The 20,507-nt window shown below is 39.5% G+C and overlaps 1 protein-coding gene across 2 annotated transcripts in view; it reads right to left on the reverse strand.

Annotated features, from left to right (window-relative positions):
- Positions 1-5,268: 5,268 nt before the first annotated feature.
- C1QTNF7 (C1q and TNF related 7) overlaps positions 5,269-20,507 on the reverse strand; it is a 35,614-nt gene continuing 20,375 nt past the window's right edge. Inside the window, exons 2-4 of one of the 2 annotated variants that reach the window (XM_053976141.1) lie at positions 8,144-8,270; positions 6,967-7,212; positions 5,269-6,226 (exon numbers count right to left, since the gene is read on the reverse strand). In XM_053976141.1, the coding sequence (XP_053832116.1) occupies positions 5,595-6,226; positions 6,967-7,204 (870 nt within the window). In that variant the 5' untranslated portion in view covers positions 7,205-7,212; positions 8,144-8,270 and the 3' untranslated portion in view covers positions 5,269-5,594. Of the gene's footprint in view, positions 6,227-6,966; positions 7,213-8,070; positions 8,271-20,507 lie in introns of both variants that reach the window. The other variant, XM_053976140.1, reaches the window with a different exon arrangement.

The following is a 20,507-nucleotide window of genomic DNA, read 5'->3' on the forward strand; positions in this document are numbered from 1 at the left end:
TAAGTCCTTTTCACTTCTGAGCCTAGAGATAACACTTCATTGAAAGTAGTGAAAGAAGAATCACTGCTGGTACATTTCCTTCATGCATTTCACTAATTTCTAAAAATCTCACCTTCTTCTTGCAAAAAAGTCACTTAAGAGCCCACTGAGAACCATGATTCATTTGTATTTTTCAAGAATTCAGTATTTTTGTCCCTTTGTTAATATGCCATAAAGAAGGTTATTCTACCACAGAGATGATTTTACAAATTCTGCCTTATAATTTTTATTTGATTTAGGATTTAGGACAGATTCTTTAAAGCTGAAAAGAAACAAATTTATTATTTTTTACTTTGTTGTAAGTAGAATCACTCCAGGATTCACTTAAGTATCCTTACAAAATTCAACATATTTATATACTTATGTGTATTGAATTTGGAGGCATGAGAGGATGGCTAGCCCATCTTAATATATTGCAACATTTTCTGGAGACCAGACAGGTTACTTCAGTTGAAGTTGTCCCAGAAGGAACCTGAGCAATATTTTATGGAAGATCTGCCAAGAGGACACTTCCATCATTATCAGGGTACTTCTCTGTTCTCATCAATCCACATCTTTCTAATTTTGAGACATATAAATTGCCAAATTATATTATGCCACTTTTTCCACTTAGCAGATTGTTCTTGAAGAGCAGACACTCATTTAACTGTTGCCATCTCAAAGTTAAAAGCTACCCTAAGTTAGTAACTTAGATGCAGGTGATGTGAAGACATGGGTACCTCCTGATTCCTTCTTTCACTATATAAGTCTCCAATACAGGGTCATCAAAACAGAGATTTACCCCACCTATTTCTTTGCAAACAAATAGTTTAACCCACACAGTGATCTTTGAACTTTTAGAAATTAAAGTCAGGTAAGAGAAATTTTACACTAATACTTGCTGCTGCAAGAACAATCTTCATGGAGGAAAAATCTCCTTACACCTCTTCCAGCAGGTAACTGCACTCAAAATTGAGGAATATAAGCCAAATAATCCAAGACACCTTTATCTTTGTGAATATTTGCTATTAAAAGATACGTGTATAATAGGTCTAATTAATTTTTCTTTTCCCTTAGATAGTAACTCTCATTAATTGATCTGATGTATGCAGCTAGGACAAAACCAGGTATCAGTGACTGAGGATTTCGTGACAGTATTTTGAAATTTCTTACTGTGGATATGAGGAAGATTATGCCTCTGAAATTCAGAAATGCTGACATAATCTCAGTTGGGAGTGTTGATCTAAGGAATTACAGAAAAATGTATATGACCTCTAAATGCTCTCTGAGCTGAAGTCTAGATAGTTTGTGCTGAAAGGACTAATTTGCTTCTTGAAAGTATTACTCATTGATAAAGGTAGTGGTATATTGCTTTCTCAACTCTATTTTTTCCTGTTTACTTTCATGTATTATTTCTTGGATGGGACTCCTCAGCTACTGAATGACATATCCAAAGCAAGCCCCATTTCCATGTACAACTGAAGTTCCTGCTGACCAAACTGCTTAGTACAGCATTAGTATAATTCTTCTGAATATTAATTACATGCCAATGGGTAAATAAATCAATAAATAAATCAATCAGTGAAAACTAATTTATTCAGTAAATATCTTGTAGGTGATAGTAGTAGTAGGTGACCCGTGGAAGGTAAATAGAGTATCAAATGAATTGCAACAACTAATGTAACATACTTGATAGGAAATGAAATAAATTGCTTCCAGTTTTGTATATTTTTGCTTATCATAATAGTACCTAAATGTTGTTAGGTAGATTTAAAAAGATTTGATTCTGTAGATAATGTTCTCAGCATTGATGTCCATTAGTAATTATTTGCTCTATATTGTCTCAGCGGTGTAAAACATCGAGGACCTATTGCTCCTGAGGAAATTGAATAACAGCCTAACCATATGAACATGAATACCACTAGTCAAAAAAGTGAAAACATTTATTCTATGTGACATACTCATAAAAATTTGAAAATGTTTAATTAATTATCTAGGTTAAAAATATTCAGCAGCAGAACATGTGACTAACTTCTTCCTTAATGACACTCCACCAAGTATAAAGAAAGTCTGAAAGAGTAGAAGACTGTGGAGAGCTGTTTTGATTCAAATAATTTTATTTTTACTTATTTATCTTTACATACATATATCCCAAGTAAATATATATATACTTTTAGTTAAGAATCTCAGGAATACTGATGTTCTTAATGTTGTTTGATGGTTTCCTGATTGTTTGAGGTTTGTAAGAGTTCTTGCAACCTTGATTAGGAAGGCCAAGGGTTGGTACTGCAGTAAAGACATGCTTCCCCCTGGCAGTTTCTCCTGGTGGCACTTATTTCTCTCTGTGGACTGTAGACAGAGTTTAGATGACTAATTTGATATGGATGCCTAATTTTATATGTCATTATGGCATGTGTAGAATGACCAATATGTTGTGTAGAAATCATTGATTAATTTCAAATTTGATCATGAAGAAATTTTGCTCTTTTGCTCCTACAATGTTTTGAAACCAACCAGACCTCCCCGTGTACTGATGTGAATTGTGGGAAGACATCAGCCCAAGATGTTTTCCATATAAATTCAAATTTAGACAGATAAATACCCCAAATGCAATATCATGTCATCAAAACTGATATATTTTCAAATAATATACTAGCAATAGCAATTATTTACCTTAGGATAATGTCTTGAGACCCTTAATCAGGGCAGGGACACATGGTACTTGTATACATATATCATCCATATGTGTAGTAGAAGTATTCTTCTTGCCAAAATCTATAGAAATAATCCAATGGAATGACTTATTTTTAACTCTTCATGCCAAAATATTAAACTGTTCAACAAAGCATAAAATCCAAATGGGAAAACTTTGGGAAATTAAAGTTACTTTTCTATAATTGTACAAACATAAATCTAAAATTGCTAAGAAAAGGAAAGCAGTAACTCTAAGTTTACTTATGCCCATGGTGTCATTTTCAACATGGGTGTGGTTGTAATACCGCTTTTATATTGGATTCGTTTTTACAGATTTTTACATGGGAGCACTTTGCTTATAGTTAGGATTGCAGCCAGCAATATTTCACTATAAAGCTGTATATTTTCTTTGTTTAATTGAGAAAAATTAGTTTTGTCTGAATATTTCCAGATGTATTATAACTACAATACATTTCTGTGGAGTCTGGAGAAAATCAGTCGTACTCTTTCCTTAAGGCTGGGTTTATCAGATTTTCTAATTCTAATAAAACTAATATGTTACTCCTAACATAAAATTTATGCTGATTCAAATGTCATAAGCCTATTTCCATAGTTTATAAGATAACAATCTAATTAAAAACTTATTTTAGTTGCTTTTGCTGCATGATATTCTGTGTCCAGTCCTGCATCTATTGAATTGTGCTTCCTGTAAGTCTTGGGCTAGATATGATCCTTGTTCTGTCCTGGGGAATTCAGTGCAGGCAGCACTGGGCAGTGGTGATGGTCTTTGTGCCTCGGATAGGCACTGATGGCTGTGAAGCATCAGCATCAATCACAATTGTAAATTATGATTGGACTGCATTTTGCACTCATATTGTCCTTAATTTGCAGATGTATAAATGATTGTACAGCAGGGTGATAAATGGAATCTCCAAGTGTTCTTTTCCATATTTTTCACAGAAAGCAGCCCTTGTGTGACACTAATAAATTAGGTGTCTAGTTAGAAAAATAATCTGCTGTTGTCTTCTATCAGACATCTCTCACTGTCAAATAAAATAATGGTTGTACAAGCATTGCCAGTTTGATTTGTGGTCAGGGCTTTGCACCTGTTCACTGCACAAAGCAGCAGTCATGCACTCACCGCCATGAATGCTGATATGGGAGGAAGCGAGGCCATGGGTACAGAGTGCACAGACTGATGTTCCATACATAACCATTGTGCTGGTTCTGCAACCTCAGCTGCATCTTTGTGTCATTTTGTCTGGTTGTAACTTTCTTAATCCATCAAGTACACAGAAAAACCCTGAAATTTCCATCTGCCTTGGTCATAACTAAAGTGGGCTCAAGAGTTGTGCAACACAGACCACTAACATTTAACATTATCTGAATAACTGTTAGAAACAGCAGGTCTCTGTAAATCTGGGATGAATAAAAGATTACAAATTCTTGGAAAGTAAGAGGACCCAGTGAAAGATTGCCAGTCTTGACTGGTGTTGAATGCTGGAGAACTCGTGATGTTCCTAGACATTTTTACAATGATTGGTTGCTACCACTGGTAAAATGGATTCCTCATTTCCAGTGGGGATTGATACAGTTTCTCACCAATGGACCTTGGTGTGCTCCTATCTGAGAGAGGAAAGTGCCAGGTACTACCAGAAATTTTATCTCCAGATGGGTGCAGGTCATGATTAAATCACCTCTTAACCTCATTGACAAGAAAAGTAAATTGACCTTATTACATCTCTTGTATAATCCCCATGAATAGAAGTATAAACAATTTTTTGCAGCTTTCAAGTAAGTTTTTGAAACTGACAGATGTAGTTGCTTCCTAGGTAACCACTATTCATCTCTACTTTTAATTCCATTTATCATACATCCAAAGGATGGTAGCAACAGCCTACTTTTATTATTCCTAATTAGCTGATAATCCATGAGGTCCCATGTACCTTTTCCAAGGTCATTGATTTGCTGAATGCAGTTTCCAATCCATTTATTTTATTGCACTTGGTCATATTGAAATACAACTTCTCCTTTAATGATGTGACTCACTTCGCTTCATATAATTTACTCTGATTAGTGATTACTGTCCTGTCATTTTTGGGCACCCACAATTATCTTCAGCAAAAAGTTTATAGTTTTTTTTTTCCACATTTCTCATAATAGATAGCATTTAAAGAATAACAAAGACACTTGGAATTACACTGAAAATACCCACTGAATACTAACTATCTCCAAGTTTCCAGATCTTCCAGTTTTTAATTTCTTTATATGTTTGATAGCTTTGTTCTAGTCTTTTATGGCTGCTATTGACTAGTCCTCAGCCAAAACAAATCTTCATGTACTTACTGCGAGGTTGGTTTCCTATGAATGCTATTTGTTGGTGTAAGTATCAGATGAGACTGTTCTTGTGACCTGTGCAGTGGCATCCTGAAGCAGTCATTCCTATTTTATTCCTCTCCTATCTGTTTTTAATGTATTGCCTGTCTTAAAATGACCAAAGATGATATTGCAGTGAATTGTTCAATTTTACTTTAATGTAGTATACAAAATAGCCATTCTAAATTGCAAATTAATACATTTTATATAAAATCCAATATACAGTATCTTAAATTTGTTTAAATAGTATTATAAATGTAATTTTCGGGAAGAGTCAATCCTGGAGTGATGCAGTCTTTTGTTAATTACAGTTCATTTTGATATCCCTGCTGTTCGTTAAAAAAATCCATCCTAGGTTCTAGAACATCCTTACAAGCTCAGATTTGGTTCCAATCAAAACAAGAATGAACACACAGATTTTTTTTCATTTCAACTTTGTTTTCCCCACACAGATGAATAAAATCTTATGCTGGGGCCTCCAGTTTGAATGTCAATTGACATCTGCTTCAGAGCTCATCTTCATCTGATAAAGCATCAAGGTAGTCTGTATCAACATATAAGAGAAACCCAGAAAATAAACTGTCTGCCCATGTTGGATCAGAAAAGAGACCATTTTGGTCAGTGTAGAAGATTTCAAGCCATACTTCATCTTCTGGCTCAAGGTAGATCACGGTGGATCCAGAAGCTACGTCGTGGTTGCCAGTGTTCGCATCAAAAGTCTTGATCCGGTACTTGCCATTGTGAACCAGCCCAATCGCAAGATGCTTGTTTGCTAAGGTGATATCATAAGAAAAATAATAAATCCCTGGGATGGCACAAATGAACTTTCCTGTGGACGGGTTGTAATGCTCCCCCTCATTGAAGAGGACTTTATTGAATACAATTGGTAGTCTTTCCTCTGGGTAGCTCGTGGTGATGCCAACAGAAAAGGCAGATTTCAGCACTATCTTTCCACACTTGCAGACCCCTGGTGCACCTGGCTCTCCTCGGTCTCCTTTATCTCCCTTAGGTCCAGGTGGTCCAGCTGGACCTACTTCACCTTTGGCACCAGTCAATCCTCCAGGTCCTTTCTTACCAGACTGACCTTGGTCTCCTTTCTCTCCAGCTGGTCCTAATGGCCCAGTCTTTCCTCTTAAACCTTCAAAAACATTTTAAGTTAGTTAATCGTTGCACATATCACCTCAGTAAATGATTGTGTGGGCTACTGTGTGTGCCTGAACAAACAAGAAAAACATGGTCAGAATTTCAAAATACTCTAGAAATACTTCCAAAATTTTCTAGTAAGTTTGCAAAAGGAATGCCAGTAATTCCTAGTTATCTTCACGTGTCTTGGTTACACATTAAAAAATGTTATATGTAATCAATTTATTGCTGCCTGAACTAACAGGCACGGCTGATGGCAGGGACAGCAGCATGACCACCTCTGTAGTCATACTTTTACACTAAATATTTCCTAAAAATAGAGCATTTTTAGAGCATACCTAAGCACCGTCTAATCATTTACACCTGGCTAATGGCACAGGTGGGACACCACGCATGCTTCATTCTTTCCAAATTTTTTCTTAGCATCTGTGCAAAGAAAGGTTGTGCATTTACATTTCTTTACATGATATATGTGCGTACTCTCACTATATTTATATACACATCACACTTAAATCCATACAGACACATACACACACTCATAATACATAAATATATAGATATATATATCTATATATGCATACATATAGATAGATGATAGATAGATAGATAGATAGATAGATAGATAGATAGATAGATAGATAGATAGATAGATATGTATAGTGGTGATGATAACAGTGATGATGAAAGGTCTTGTTTTCTTGTACTACTGTGTTAGGTTACACAAATATTCAGTACCTGCGCTCCCTTTTTCACCTTTTTCTCCCTTCCTGCCATCTCTACCATCTCTTCCTGGAAGACCAATGCGTCCGTGTGGCCCCGGGGATCCGCTGGCTCCAGGGGGGCCGGCAGGGCCTGGCAAACCCGGGATGCTGCAGATATATCTGGTGTAGTAATTTTCTCCTTTCGTCTGGCTTTGAAGAGGTTGTTCGCTTGTGTAGATGGCAAAACTTGTAATGTACAGCAACACAAACATCCTCAGATCTGGAAAAAAAAATTAGTAAGACACTCTAGTCATACACAAATGGCTCTGAATATGCAAAGAAGTGTGACACTGTGATGCATTATGCACAAGTAAAGGTGCGGACCTTAACCTGAAATTTCTGCTTTACCAAAATCTGTGTAGGAGGCAAGGAGGAAAGTCTGTCAGGTTGGAGCTTTTCCTGGGCGCTGTACATGTTGCTGTATGTCTTTCAAGTAAGTAGCTGTAGACTGACATAGTGTAACTGGTGAATATCAGCTTTTTGGGGCCAAATGTTGACACGTGAAAAAATAATCTGGATTTTTTGAATGCAAAGACCTTTGATTGCATAGTTTATTTTATCTTTGGTCCCTATATAAGCTTTACAGATAAAAGCCTTCTTGGCTGCAAGGAGTTCGTCTATTCCTGTAGTGAGGATAAAGCTTACACCTTAATTTCATTTTGAAATTTGCCCTTATGGTGGCAAATGAATCTCCAGTTTAAATAAGTGCAGCAGAAACTTGCTGAAGCTGCAGAAAGGATGGCAGTTAGAGAGCTACAGCTTCAGGTCCCCTTGGAAACAGTACAAATAAACACTTCACCCTAATCTGTCAGGTGGAACCAGGTAGCTGCCCTGCCCTGCAGGGGATGGTGGAGTGTGAATGGGCTGCTAACAGGTTGAGTTTTTTAAGCCTGGCTTGGGCTGTCATATACAATGAACTGTGTTGCAGTATCTTGCAAAAAGATTGGTTAAATCCTTATATATGGTATTTGGGTGTTTTCATAAGCGATTGGATGGAAATTAGATTTCTCTGTCCCACTGTGTACTGGGATACTAAAGAAAAGTAACTGTACAGTGACATGCTGAGTAATTGCAGTACCTGATATACAAAGGTGTCTTAAATTTAGTGTTGCATTAGCAGAGAGTCAGTCATGGGTCAGGTGAGAACCTACAAGTCAAGCTGTTTTTTCTAGTTCCTTTGATGTCTTCTCAGAAAATTTGTGTGGGTTTTTTTGTTGGAGCTGTCCATTCCGTCAGAGCTAATTTACAGCATTCAAGGAAATCAGAATTCACAGGTTTCTGTGGGGAGAAAAAGAAAAAATAGAATGGGAAATTGAGAAAAATATCTGTGAAATGTAGTCTATCTTTCCTTAACAGTGAATCATAGACTGATAGAACCATTAAGGTTGGAAAAGACCTTTAAGATAAGATTATCGAGTCCAGCCATCCACCTAATATCATCACCATGCTCATCACTAAACAATGTAAAATCCACGTTTCTGTTCCAGAGATGGTAACTCCACCGCTTTCCTGGGCAGCCTTTTCCAATGCGAGTCAAGCCTTTCTGTGAAATCTGTGACGATAGATTTCCTGCTACCCAATCTAAACCGCCAGTGCCACAATTTGACATTATTTCCTTTCACCCTGTCACTTGTTCCCTTGGAGAAGAGACTGACCCCCACCTGGCTACCACCTCCTTTCAGGGAGTTGTACAATGTGATAAGGTCTCCCCCAAACTTTCAGGCAAAACACTCTACAGCTCCCTCAGTCACTCTTCATAGGACCTGTGCTCCAGACCCTTCATCAGCTCTGCTGCCCTTCCCTGGACATGCTCCATCACCTCAATATATTTCTTGAAGTGGGGTTCCAAAGCTGAACGCAGGATTTGAGGTGTGGCCTCACCAGTGCCCAGTATGGGAGGGGACAATCACTGCTCTGGTCCTCCTGGCCACACTACTGCTGGTACAGGCCAGGTGCCTTTGGCTTTCTTGGCCACCTGGGCACAGCTGGCTCGTGTTCAGTCACTGTCACCAGCACCCCCAGGTCCTTTTCCAGTGGGCAGCTTTCCAGCCACTGTGCTCCCAGCCTGTGGCACTGCCTGGGGTTGCAGGACCTGGTACTTTGTTGAACCTCACACAACCAGCCTCAGCCCACTGATCCAGACTGTTCAGATCCCTCTGCAGAGCCTTTTAATCTATAAATTGTTCTCATTCTCTCCTCTGTGATAATGATTGACATTAACTGATTTATTTAAAACCCCAAGCCATTACATTTATTTGCAGTTCATGATATTTCAGCTGGTATTTGGATGGCATGGTCAGATCTATTCAGCAAGGAAAAGATCAGCATACACATACACAGTCTTTATGAAGAATCTTTTGTTTTACAGAGTAGAAAATTAGAAACTGTTATGGTATCAGTGGTAATGCAGTTAAAAATATGAAAATATTTTTGTAGAGAAATAAACAATGCTCCAAAATCCTCTTTGGTGATATACATTTTGCTTTTCATTTTAGACATCTTGCATCAAATTGGCAGAAACCAAACTATTAATTTTGCTGTTATTTGATAAAACCTTACCATACAGTCAGGCATAGCAGTTTCCACAAATGGATTAACATATGAATACTGAACAATACAGCAGAGCAGTGAATGATAACTCCAAGGCAGTTGCTAGCTACAAGACAAACTTCACAGTGATGTTTGCTCTGATGTACTACTGAGCAAACTCAAATAAAGCTTATGGATTTTCATAGGACTTAAATCAGGGACAAAAAAGCTCTCTGCAGAGAAGAAAAACTTTTAAACACTTAGCCAGGAGGGAGCAGCTTGGAGGGACTTCATGCTTAAAGCTGCATATGCATTTTACACAAAGCTGATGGATAAGAAGCAAACATGACCTAAGGATCAAGGACTGGAAAAAAATCCTGCCCTTTGCCAGAGGAAAGTCTGAATCAGTAGGCTGGATATTCCCACACTGTGTTGCATGTAAGCCAGGCAAAAACAATCTCAACAATTTCTAGTTTTGCCTGTGTCAAGGATATTTTACAAATCAGAGTAAAAACCTTCACACAGCTGCTCCTGCCACTGGCTGGCCAGTACCTTATTGATTTATGAAGCTGTCTCCAGCTCCCAGACCTCCCCTGCTGTTCTTCTTATATGCCTACAGGAAATTAATTAGTCTGGGACATGTATTTCTGAAAAGACCATGGGAAAAATGTCATCTGGGGAAGGTGAGGGGAATAGGGTTGTTGAGATAGGGATGTAGGGATGTGCCTTAGATGGCTGGGGCATTGTGTTTGGAGAACCAGTTTGGGACGGAGAAGGCATAGAGGACAATGTACGGAGATTTCATCTATGTGACAAGGCTGTGTAGCTGAATGGTGGGACTGCAGTTAGGCAACAGAGCTGGGCTTGGGAGAAAATTATGATAATGGTTCAGGTGATGATGTTTACAGACTTGAATTTATTCTTGGGGGGAACACAGAAAGCTGCTTCCAACAGTGGTAGCCAAAAAATGACATTCAGGAAACCATGTATTAAGCCAGAGAATCAGGAATTCTCTTGCCCTTTGAATTCAGACTCTTGCATTTCTTTATGCATAACAGTAGTCATTTTATAAGGAGGGGGGTGCCTGTCTGTTACTGCAGTCTCTTGGAAAAAGACTCAAAAAGAAATCTCCTCAGACCAAGGAAAGAAGGACAGTGTTGAACCCATGCCCCCTATTTTCCCAGTGAGTGCTGTCAAAAGCATCACTGAAATGTTAAAGGTGAAAAAGAACATATGACCGTGGCTTTTGAAATTTCAGGTTGACTTAGGAGGCCAAAATCAGAGATTTCAGTTCACAGGGTTTTAAAAAGTTAGAGGATATAATAGACTTCCCAGATCACTTTGTCAGGAGTCACCTATTGTTATAGTTTTATTGTTGTAGTTAAATATTTGTTGACAGAGAGTTAACTGGGAGGCAGAATGTGAACCATAAATAACACTTTGTTCTTGGCTTCTGGTTGTCCTTTTCAAAGATAAAAAACTTTTGTCCATAAACTGGGGTAGGAAACAAAGTCATTTATATATGCCAAGTGATTTATCTCCAGAGAAAAACAACATTTGAGGAGTTCAATGTGTTTTTCCAAAAACTGAAAGCCAGAATAAGCACATGGTATTCTTCTTCGGAACAATAATAGACATCTTCATCATAGCCATCACCAAAAATAATAATGAAAATGATATAAACTCAGAGTTAGAATAATGTTATTCCACATTTAAGAAATGGCATTTCAGTAAGTTTCAAATCTACTAGGTAGAGGTAGAATGCACACCAAGGCATTCACTGGAAGATGATGGACATGCTGATCAGTTCTAGTAATAGAATCATAGGATGGTCTGCGTTGGCAGGGACCTTTAAGATCATCTAGTTCCAGCCTCCCTGCTGTAGGCAGGGACACTTTTCACTAGACAAGTTTGCTCAGAATGGTTTCTGAAGCAGATTTTCCAAGTGAGTTCTTAAAGTTATCTCATTCATTTAATACTGGAAAAACATTCAAAAAGCTTTTCTGGACCTTGTTGCAGTCTGTTAAGGTGGCAGATCTAAAGAATCAAAAGCAATGTGGCCAGCAGGTCAAGGGAGGTGCTTTTGCCTCTCTCTACTCCACTCTTGTGAGATCCCACCTGGAATGCTGTGTCCAAATCTGGGGTCTTCAGCGAGGACAGGCATAGACATGCTGGAGCAGGTTCAGAGGAGACCACAAAGGCAATCAAAGGTCTGGAGCACCTCTCCTATGAACACACACTGAGAGAGTCAGTACTTAAAGGTGAGAAAGATGGAGACAGACTGTTTAGTAGGGCCTGTTGCAATAGGACAAGAGGATATAGCTTTAAACTAAAATAGGGTAGATTTAAAATAGACAGAAGGAAGACATTTTTTATAATGATGATGGCAAAACACTGGAACAGGTTGTTCAGAGAGGTGGTCAATGCCTCATCCCTGAAAACATTCAAGGCCAGATTGAACAGGGCTCTAAGCAAAGTGATCTCGTTGAAGATGTGCCTGATGGTTGCAGGGGGTTTGGACTAGATGACTTTTAAAGGTCTCTTCCAAGACAAACTGTTCTATAATTCTATGATCTCCCTTGAGAACATACTTTGTAAGTTAGATCCCCACTGAAGCCAGGGCTCAGCAGAGGCTTTATCATCAAGCCATTAGGAAATCTTATTTCATTACTGGTATATTCAGACTATGTCACTAACATTTTCTTAAACTTTGAAATTAAATGATTGTAAGAAATTCCCAGTTTTGAGACTTTCTGGTATATGATCTAATCTTTCTCACTTGTTCAACTATGTAGGGCTAATTCTAAAATTTATTAATTGGCATTGTTTTGAAACAAGCCTAGAAGATTTCCCATTAATCTGTTGTATATAAAAATTGGGTCAAGTGCCAGTAGCTATTAGTCACAAGCTACTCTGGCTAAGTTCTTACTTTTGTCTTGCCTTGCTAGCTTTGAATTCACTTCCAATACATACACACAGCTGTTCAGGCAGTAGAAGATGTGTTTAACTTCCTTGTGCACAAAGATGTAGATGAGAAATTGTGATGCTTGTGGGCCCTTTCTGTCTGCAGCCCTGGCAATGGATTAGTGGTAAAGAACAAGATAGTCTATATGTCCTTTGGCTTTCCAAATGCAAAGGCCCCACATACCCCACATAGCTACCAGGAATCCTCGCTGTGAGATGCACAGACCTTCCCCAGCTCTCCCGTCCAGGAAATGCAGGGTAGGAAAAACAAAGTGAATAAGGAGATAAGTGAGGATGACAAGCAGAGACATCTTCAGCAATTCATTTGAAATCTCACTGGCTATGCCAGTCTTTTCCCTCTCAAAACATGATCCACAAAAGTCAGCTGTGTCCACAAGCCTGAAGGGTTCAACCCTGACATTCAGTCTGCCACCACCACTTACCTTTCCACAAGGACTTAGAAACAGGTTCTTATGGTTTGGCATGCCACACTCAGCAGTTTCTTTGCTCTGTATGATTTTTATGCCATTAAAATATGAGTCTTAATGATGGATTTTTTTTCCCCATGGATTTTACAGTGGTCATCCACCTTCAGCTGGCCACAGCTTTATATATCTCCCAGCTTGTTTGTGTTATGGGGGCTATGCTGAAATTCCAGAGCTTCACGTATAACACCACGCCTTACTCTAAGGAATCAAGACCACAGCTGGCCATTACCACATTGCTTGGGTTACCTACACAATCCAGCAATTTTCACATGGCTTTACACTGTTTTGTTTGCCTTGTGTAAGAAGGGGAAAGTGACCCAACAGTTTTTGAGCAGTCTGAACTTCTGATTCCCAGTACCAGAACAGCTGATGGTGCCCAAAGGAATCAATCAGCCACTGGGAAGGACCATTCACTAAATATTTCTGTTAAAAAAATCCTTAAAGGCCTCGTTAGCAGTGCTGACATTTAACAGTCTAATGCACTTAAGTTTGTAGTCAGTCACGTTTGAGCAATCTTCTTCATAACTATGTTGAATGTAGTCAGATTTGTCAACCATGTCTCAAGCCTCCATTCAAGTTCTTGTAATCAAGGCCAGAAGTTTAGCATGCTTGATTTTCAAAATATCAGAAGAGTGGGGGCAATTTTATTTCTCAGTGTCTGTCTTTAAACATAGTCTCTCCAGGTATTCCCATTATTTGGAAGGTTGTTTTTCTGAAAAATGCCGGAGAGCCTGGTCAAGGTGAGTATTGGTGAGATAGCTTGACTCAGCTGGTGGGAATTTTAACAAGAATGCTGGCAGGCGAAGCAGTTTCACTGCCAGCTGTACCAGAACACACAAATAAATATAACCTGACAGAATTTGTTTTGACAGAAAGCCAAGAAGTGAGGCCAGTTGCTTACAGTTGGCAAGTGACATGGAGACAATAACATGTTTGCTTGCAGTGTAGAGAAAAATGGCCAGGATTTAACACTGGGAGACTCAGGACATGAGTGTGCCTACACCTCAGGTACAGGATTATTTGAAATGTGTTCTCTATTTCCTTAAAATAAAATAGGAAAAAGAGACTGGAGCCATAAATTAGAAGCTGTCTTCAGGGATGACCTGAAATTTGAAGGGTTGGTAACAAATCTGGACTGGAATACAGCATATGGAAGCATGTCAGCATTTAAAGATGTGGATAGATGCCTAGAGCAGTGTGCCCATCTCCTGTGAAAAGTCTTTCAATTCAAGCAGGCTTCCTCCTCTTGGTTCCTCTCCAGACCTTACCAGGAAAATTTCCATTTCCTCTCTTAGATCATTCTGCCTTGCCAACCTTATGATGATAGAAGAAAAATAAAAAACAGGCTGGGTAAACCATTTTGGATGGTCTGGAAAGAGGAAAAACGGCACAAAAATAAAATGTCAAACTGCAAGGCACATGGGGACAAATAAGAACAAAAGTCACAGATTCTTGACACAAGTCATGGGGACAGACTTCCCCTGCCTTGTGCCTTGTGCTCGCTCATGTTCCCACCTGGACTTTTGAGCAGAAGTCCATAGAGAGCTCCCCTCGTGACAGCATTCACTTTGCACAGGAGTGACTGATGGGAGACAGACAGCAAAGCAAGAAATACTTTGGGAACTTCACTGGATATATAGCTGAATATGCTGTAGTCCCTGGGCATGGCTTAATTCTCATGCCCTCAAGGTATATGTTGTTTATTAGATCATGGAGACCTCTGAAGATGGATTCTACCTCACCCAGTTGCTCCCTTGGTACAGCATATGGCACCAAAGAACAGTGTTCACCATGTCAGAAGAAAAACGTGAAGAGAATAAAACTTCCAGACCCTCAAAAAGGACACTCCTCCCCCAGCACATTGTTTTCTTCTGGAAGTTCATCAAATGATATCACCCTGGCACTGTGCCTTTCTGGGAACTGTGTGGAAAAGTAGGCATCCAGCCAGGGACTACATTCTACATTGAACTAGGCAGAGACCAAAGGAGCACGTTAAAGGCTTAGACTGCACTACGCTGGTTGATTTTTCTGAAGAAAGTTGGGGAAGGTGCCCATAAACCTCTCTGACAGGGAGCAGTGGAGGCTGTGATCTGGGGCAGGGAGCAGCCCTGTCAGCTGAGTGGCAGTCTCTTGTCCCTGTTCTGCTGTAAATGGAAGAGGATATCTGTCTATGGCTTGGCATGAGTAAATTTTTTCAAAAACCATCATAGTTAAGCTTTTAGGTGTACACTTGCAACAAACCAAGCTGGTAGCTTTTCCAGGAGGAAAACTGGAAGTTTTTCCTACCTGGGCAACACAGATGCTCAGGACAGCAATGTGAGATCCAGGCTCACCTCACACCTCACAGTGCTCAATGTGTTAGCAACCTGTGGACATATCAGTGTTGGCAGTTTTCTTGCATGACTACATCCACAGGGCACTGCAGTATTCACTGCCCAGGGTTAGCTGCAAGGTCTCCATCTTCTGACCCTTGGTGAAATGTTGGCTTGGTCAAGAGCAGCAAAGGTAGAGCTTCAAGAAACTGAAGTTCTTGAAGAGGTGAGAGATGAGAGAGGTGATGGTGAATCTGAATCTCACAGAGGTGTGAATAGCTGTGTCTCAGCACAAATGATAAATGCATTTAGAAACTGAGTTTTACTATAACTTCTGAAAGCCTAAGGCATTTTGAAATGGTATGGGAGCTTTGAAGCCTCCTGTGCTTTCAAAATGCCACCAACACAGGCTTGTGTCCCCAGCCTCTGGGACTGACAGGCTTTCATGTCAACCCTGGTGGTCTCTATTTTACTGCTCTGACTTGTCAGTAAAAACCTGGCTTCAAAATCAGCATACTTTCCTGACTCTGGCTCTTCTGAGAAAAGTCCTGTTCTCGTGGAGGGAGTCTACCTCAAAGCTATTACTTCAACAGTATTACTTCCATATTTATATTGGAACAGAAAAAGGAGAATTTGGCCTGGTTTAGTCACATGTGCAATTGTTATGGTTAATGTCAGATTCAGGAGATTGGAGACAGGAAGATATAAAAATAGAATAAAATTTATGTAATGTCTGTTTTTGGGTAATAACAGGTTTTTAAAGTATGCTTCTTCCTGATTAAATCAAACCTTTTCTTTTCAGAGAGGTCGACCTCGTTGTGAGACAGAAGGGCATGCACATTAGAAAGACAGCTCTAAACAGTTTGGAGCTGTGAACTAAAATTCTATTTAAATTCTGTATGGTTTGATATTTTCTTACTGAAACAAAGATTTCTGTTTCCATAGAAAAACAGAAGGGACAATGCATCCCTGCTCGCAGCAGACTTTCCAGGAGAGCTGTCTGCACCCAAGCCTACCCTCAGTATCTCTGGCATCCAACTGGTACTCAGCACTCAGGACCTGCACTTCTGCTTGATGAGGCTGATGTTCTACAACTTCATATCTTGTGCAGGTTATTGTGTTGGGCAAGGGCTGGCCGTTCCCTGGGACTGGAAGCAATGGAACTCACAGGGAACAGGGTAGCAAGGCAGGATCTCACCAGCCAGAGCCCATCCCCAGCAGGAACCAAGGCAGCCTAGAGATGGCCAGAGACAACCTGAGGCATCTGAGGCCAGACCAGAATATCAGCTTGTGGGTGGGGGTCAGCTGAGCTGAAATGGGGTTCTGGACCATGGGCAGGGTAATGGGACACCCCAGGAGAGGCTGGCAGGGATTTCAGGGATGTCAGTGCCCACAGGGCTCTGGGAGGTTGCAGGCTGTACTTATTCAAAGAGGAAGAAAGCATTGTGATCCTGGTCTGGCAGCAGAAATTCAGTCTACACATATGGAATTAACAGGTTTCAGCACAAGGCTTTCAAAGGTTTGTTTAATTCCATATGGATCTTTATGCCTCTCCCCACTGAAGCATTCACTGAGCCACGTAGACAACCTGTGTCCTTCTGAATCTTCTCTTGCTTTCATCTGTCTCCTAATGAGAACCATTTCTATGTTGGACTGTTTGGATTTGTAGAGTCTCAGTCCAGCTTGTTTAGATTTTGTTTAGTACATGAATTGCCATGTACTGAGAAGTGTCAAACTTGCTTATTTGAAAAAAAAAATTGGATTGTTCTTGCAACACATTGTAAAAATCTAAAATCTGTTTTAAGAGCTCTTTCATGGTGAAATAACACTGACAATTTTTTTTCTCTGTATTTCTGATTTGGACTATTCAGGCAGGAAGTTTTAAATTTTCAAGTAAAACATTTATGAAGAAAATGGAAGCATTATCTCATTTATTTGTTTTCTAATTTGTACAAACCTTGGAAGTTAAAAACTCATGCTGTTATATAGAGCTCTGGAGGGTCTATCCACCTGTTTGGTTAACTACTATAGACTACTATATATCCTAATCACAGTCTGTCCTGACACATCTTTTTTTAAGGAGTTTAATGAGGAGAGGAGAGGAGAGGAGAGGAGAGGAGAGGAGAGGAGAGGAGAGGAGAGGAGAGGAGAGGAGAGGAGAGGAGAGGAGAGGAGAGGAGAGGAGAGGAGAGGAGAGGAGAGGAGAGGAGAGGAGAGGAGAGGAGAGGAGAGGAGAGGAGAGGAGAGGAGAGGAGAGGAGGGGAGAGGAGAGGAGAGGAGAGGAGAGGAGAGGAGAGGAGAGGAGAGGAGAGGAGAGGAGAGGAGAGGAGAGGAGAGGAGAGGAGAGGAGAGGAGAGGAGAGGAGAGGAGAGGAGAGGAGAGGAGAGGAGAGGAGAGGGGTTTGTCTTCTTTTGTTTGATACAAATTTGTCTGACACACATTCTCTTAGATGAATGACAGTTTTTCTTGTGATATAATAACTTCAATTTGATACACATAATCATTTGCCAGCCTGCTTCTGTATGTACTGAAATCAAATGCAAATCTCTCTTTTATTAGTGGCATTTGATCAAATTTACAGAGAGAAAGAAAGAAAACAGAGCACAGAGTTTTCTTTCAGGACATCTAATTTCTGTTCCTTCATCAGAAATGTTTATTCCATGGCAATTATTTAATCTTACATGACTCTATTTCTTTGCCAGTAAAACAACAATATCAAAAGCATCGGGGGTAATATTGCTCTGTTGATGTAAAAGCAGGTAATTTCAAGAGGACTTTTCAGATTTTGCTTTTCTTAAGTAATTGTGAAGTGCCATTTTATATTTCAAATCAAGTCTCTCATGGGAGATTAAAATGGATGAAGTCAGCATAATTCTTTCCGTTTTTTTCATTACAGTACAGATGAGGTCTAGCATCTGATAACCAGTCATTTCTGACAGAAGGTGTTTTCTCACTTAAGTTCTTGCAACAATAATTGGTCTGGTTTCTTTTGAAATCCATCCTGTCTGGGAAGTGTTTGTTTCCTTGGGTTCCTCCAGAGAATAGCACAAAAAAGCTGCAGCTGTCAGTCAACGTGCCACTCTTCAGTAGGAAAGTCTGGCCTTTGTCTGGTAAGGAGCAGGCTTTACTTTGCATGTGGTGGGATGTGATTTCAGCACAGTCTCCATGGGACATAAGTGGGCATTCCCAGATGGTCTGAAGGTCACAGAGTGTTTAGCAACCAGTTAAATCTCATTTTCACTTTAATTTCCCCTGATCTCAGTCTGTCAACAAGTTCCACCTAACCTTGAATCACAGAATGTTAGAGTCACCTTAGGATGTCCCCAGTCCAGCTGGTCTTCCCTTCCTTGATTGAGATGCCGCTAGCAATAGCCCAGCTGGAGCCATCTGACCCACACAGCAGCATTAGTGCACAGGAAGGCTCCACTGGGGTGACCCCAGGCTGAGTGATGCCCTGTGCCTGGGGGGTACCAGCTGGCTGGTCCAGACACAGCATCACAGGGCTTCCCTTGGGGAAGGAGCAGACAGGACACACAGGTAGCACACAGTCACATCCACGGGTGACAGTCTTGGGGTGCAGCTGCAGTGCAGACACAACTCCAGGCAGTGGTATGTGCTGGGTTATGCCAAAATACATATATTTCTTACAAAGAGAAATGATTGTAGAGAAGCCTCTTCACAATTCCATAATCAGTGAATAAAATTCTCTGTTATTGTAGTGTCTGGAGTTTTGCTCAAGTTTCTCTCAAGTATCTCCAGATATAGTTTACAACGATGACAATAAATTCAGTGTTATTTTGCGGTTGCAACTCCATGGCAGCAGATTGCCATGAGCCTTTTTCCATTTTAAACAGTGACCTTGATTTAAATTTATTTCTTAAGAAATTCTGGCAAGTTTGAGACAAACAGTATGCCAAAATCACTTCTAATGATCTGTCCCCCAGAAATGTCCTTAGATAATTGTTAATACAAAAAAAAAAATTAAAAAGAGGAGTCATGTAGGGCTTAGAGCATATCAGCTTTAAATTTCCATCAGGGTAAAGGGTTTTGCAATTTACACTTTAATGGAAACCTACAGAGATTCAGAACATATTGACTTGCAAATAAAGTTGAAATACATAAAACATGGAGAAGGTTTCTCTTGCCTTGGTTAAAATGACCTTTCTTTCTATTTAAGTTTTATGGCATGGAATCAAGATGTAAAACTGAAAAAAAATATTACAATTTAAAGTCTTTGAGATCAGTTCAGGCAGTCACTTTTCCCTCAGCTGGGGCATATTTTCATCACAGAAAAACAAGTGTATGTGTACATGTGTGTATGCACACACATATCCTTACATTTACCAGCCAAAGAAGTCCTGTTTTCACTTAGCTTTTCTTCAATGCCCTGGAGTGTGGTGGATCCATTTTATGTAAAATATATTATTAAAGATTTTTTTTTCTATTTGACTTTGACTGATGGAATTAATTTCTTTAATTCAGATCTATTCTCTGGTGGCCTAAATTACAATGTACTTAGATTTGTTTCTAGCTGATATAAAGCAAGCTGACATGCAATAAGTGTTTTGTTGGTTTTATCTTTGTTTTAGTTATCTTCATTGGACACTGCAAAAAGTTCTAGTTTGATATTTGTGATTTGGTTTATTGCTTAAATTACCCTGTCTTGGACAGGTAATTGCAATTAACAACTCTCCTATGCTCAAAAGTCATGTCTTTCCTGCTTAGAATTCTCCTTTTCTACCTGTAAGATGCTGTGATTTCTTATGGGTCTTCTCTTCTTCCTCTGTCTTTGGAAAAGTTTAAATGTATGTCTGTTCAAATATATATATATATATATACTTGTACACACACTGTAAAGTTAAAAAATATAGGTCTCATAAATTTATCAGCTCATGGGAAAGAATAACAAAACACTTCATTTGGAGACAATTTTCTTGGCATAGCTGCTCTTTTATGGTTTTTTATTTATTCTGCTTATTTTGTTAATGCAGGAAACTGGGTCTCTGCAGAAGTTCATAAGCCACTGCTGTTCCTTTGCAATAAAATTAATTGGTGTCCCAACTTGTTATCTTGGGGCAATTATGAAATCAACCATAATAGTAATTTCATTATGTCTCTGGTTTGGGGTGAATGTTACCTATGAAGGACTCTGGTAAATATGATCAGAAGCCCTTCTAGCCCTGTTCCCTCTGTCTCGGGCAGTGTCCTGCTGCAGGCTCTTG

Source organism: Vidua macroura, chromosome 4 (genome assembly GCF_024509145.1).
Source record: "Vidua macroura isolate BioBank_ID:100142 chromosome 4, ASM2450914v1, whole genome shotgun sequence".
In the NCBI taxonomy this organism is placed as follows: Eukaryota; Metazoa; Chordata; class Aves; order Passeriformes; family Viduidae; genus Vidua; species Vidua macroura.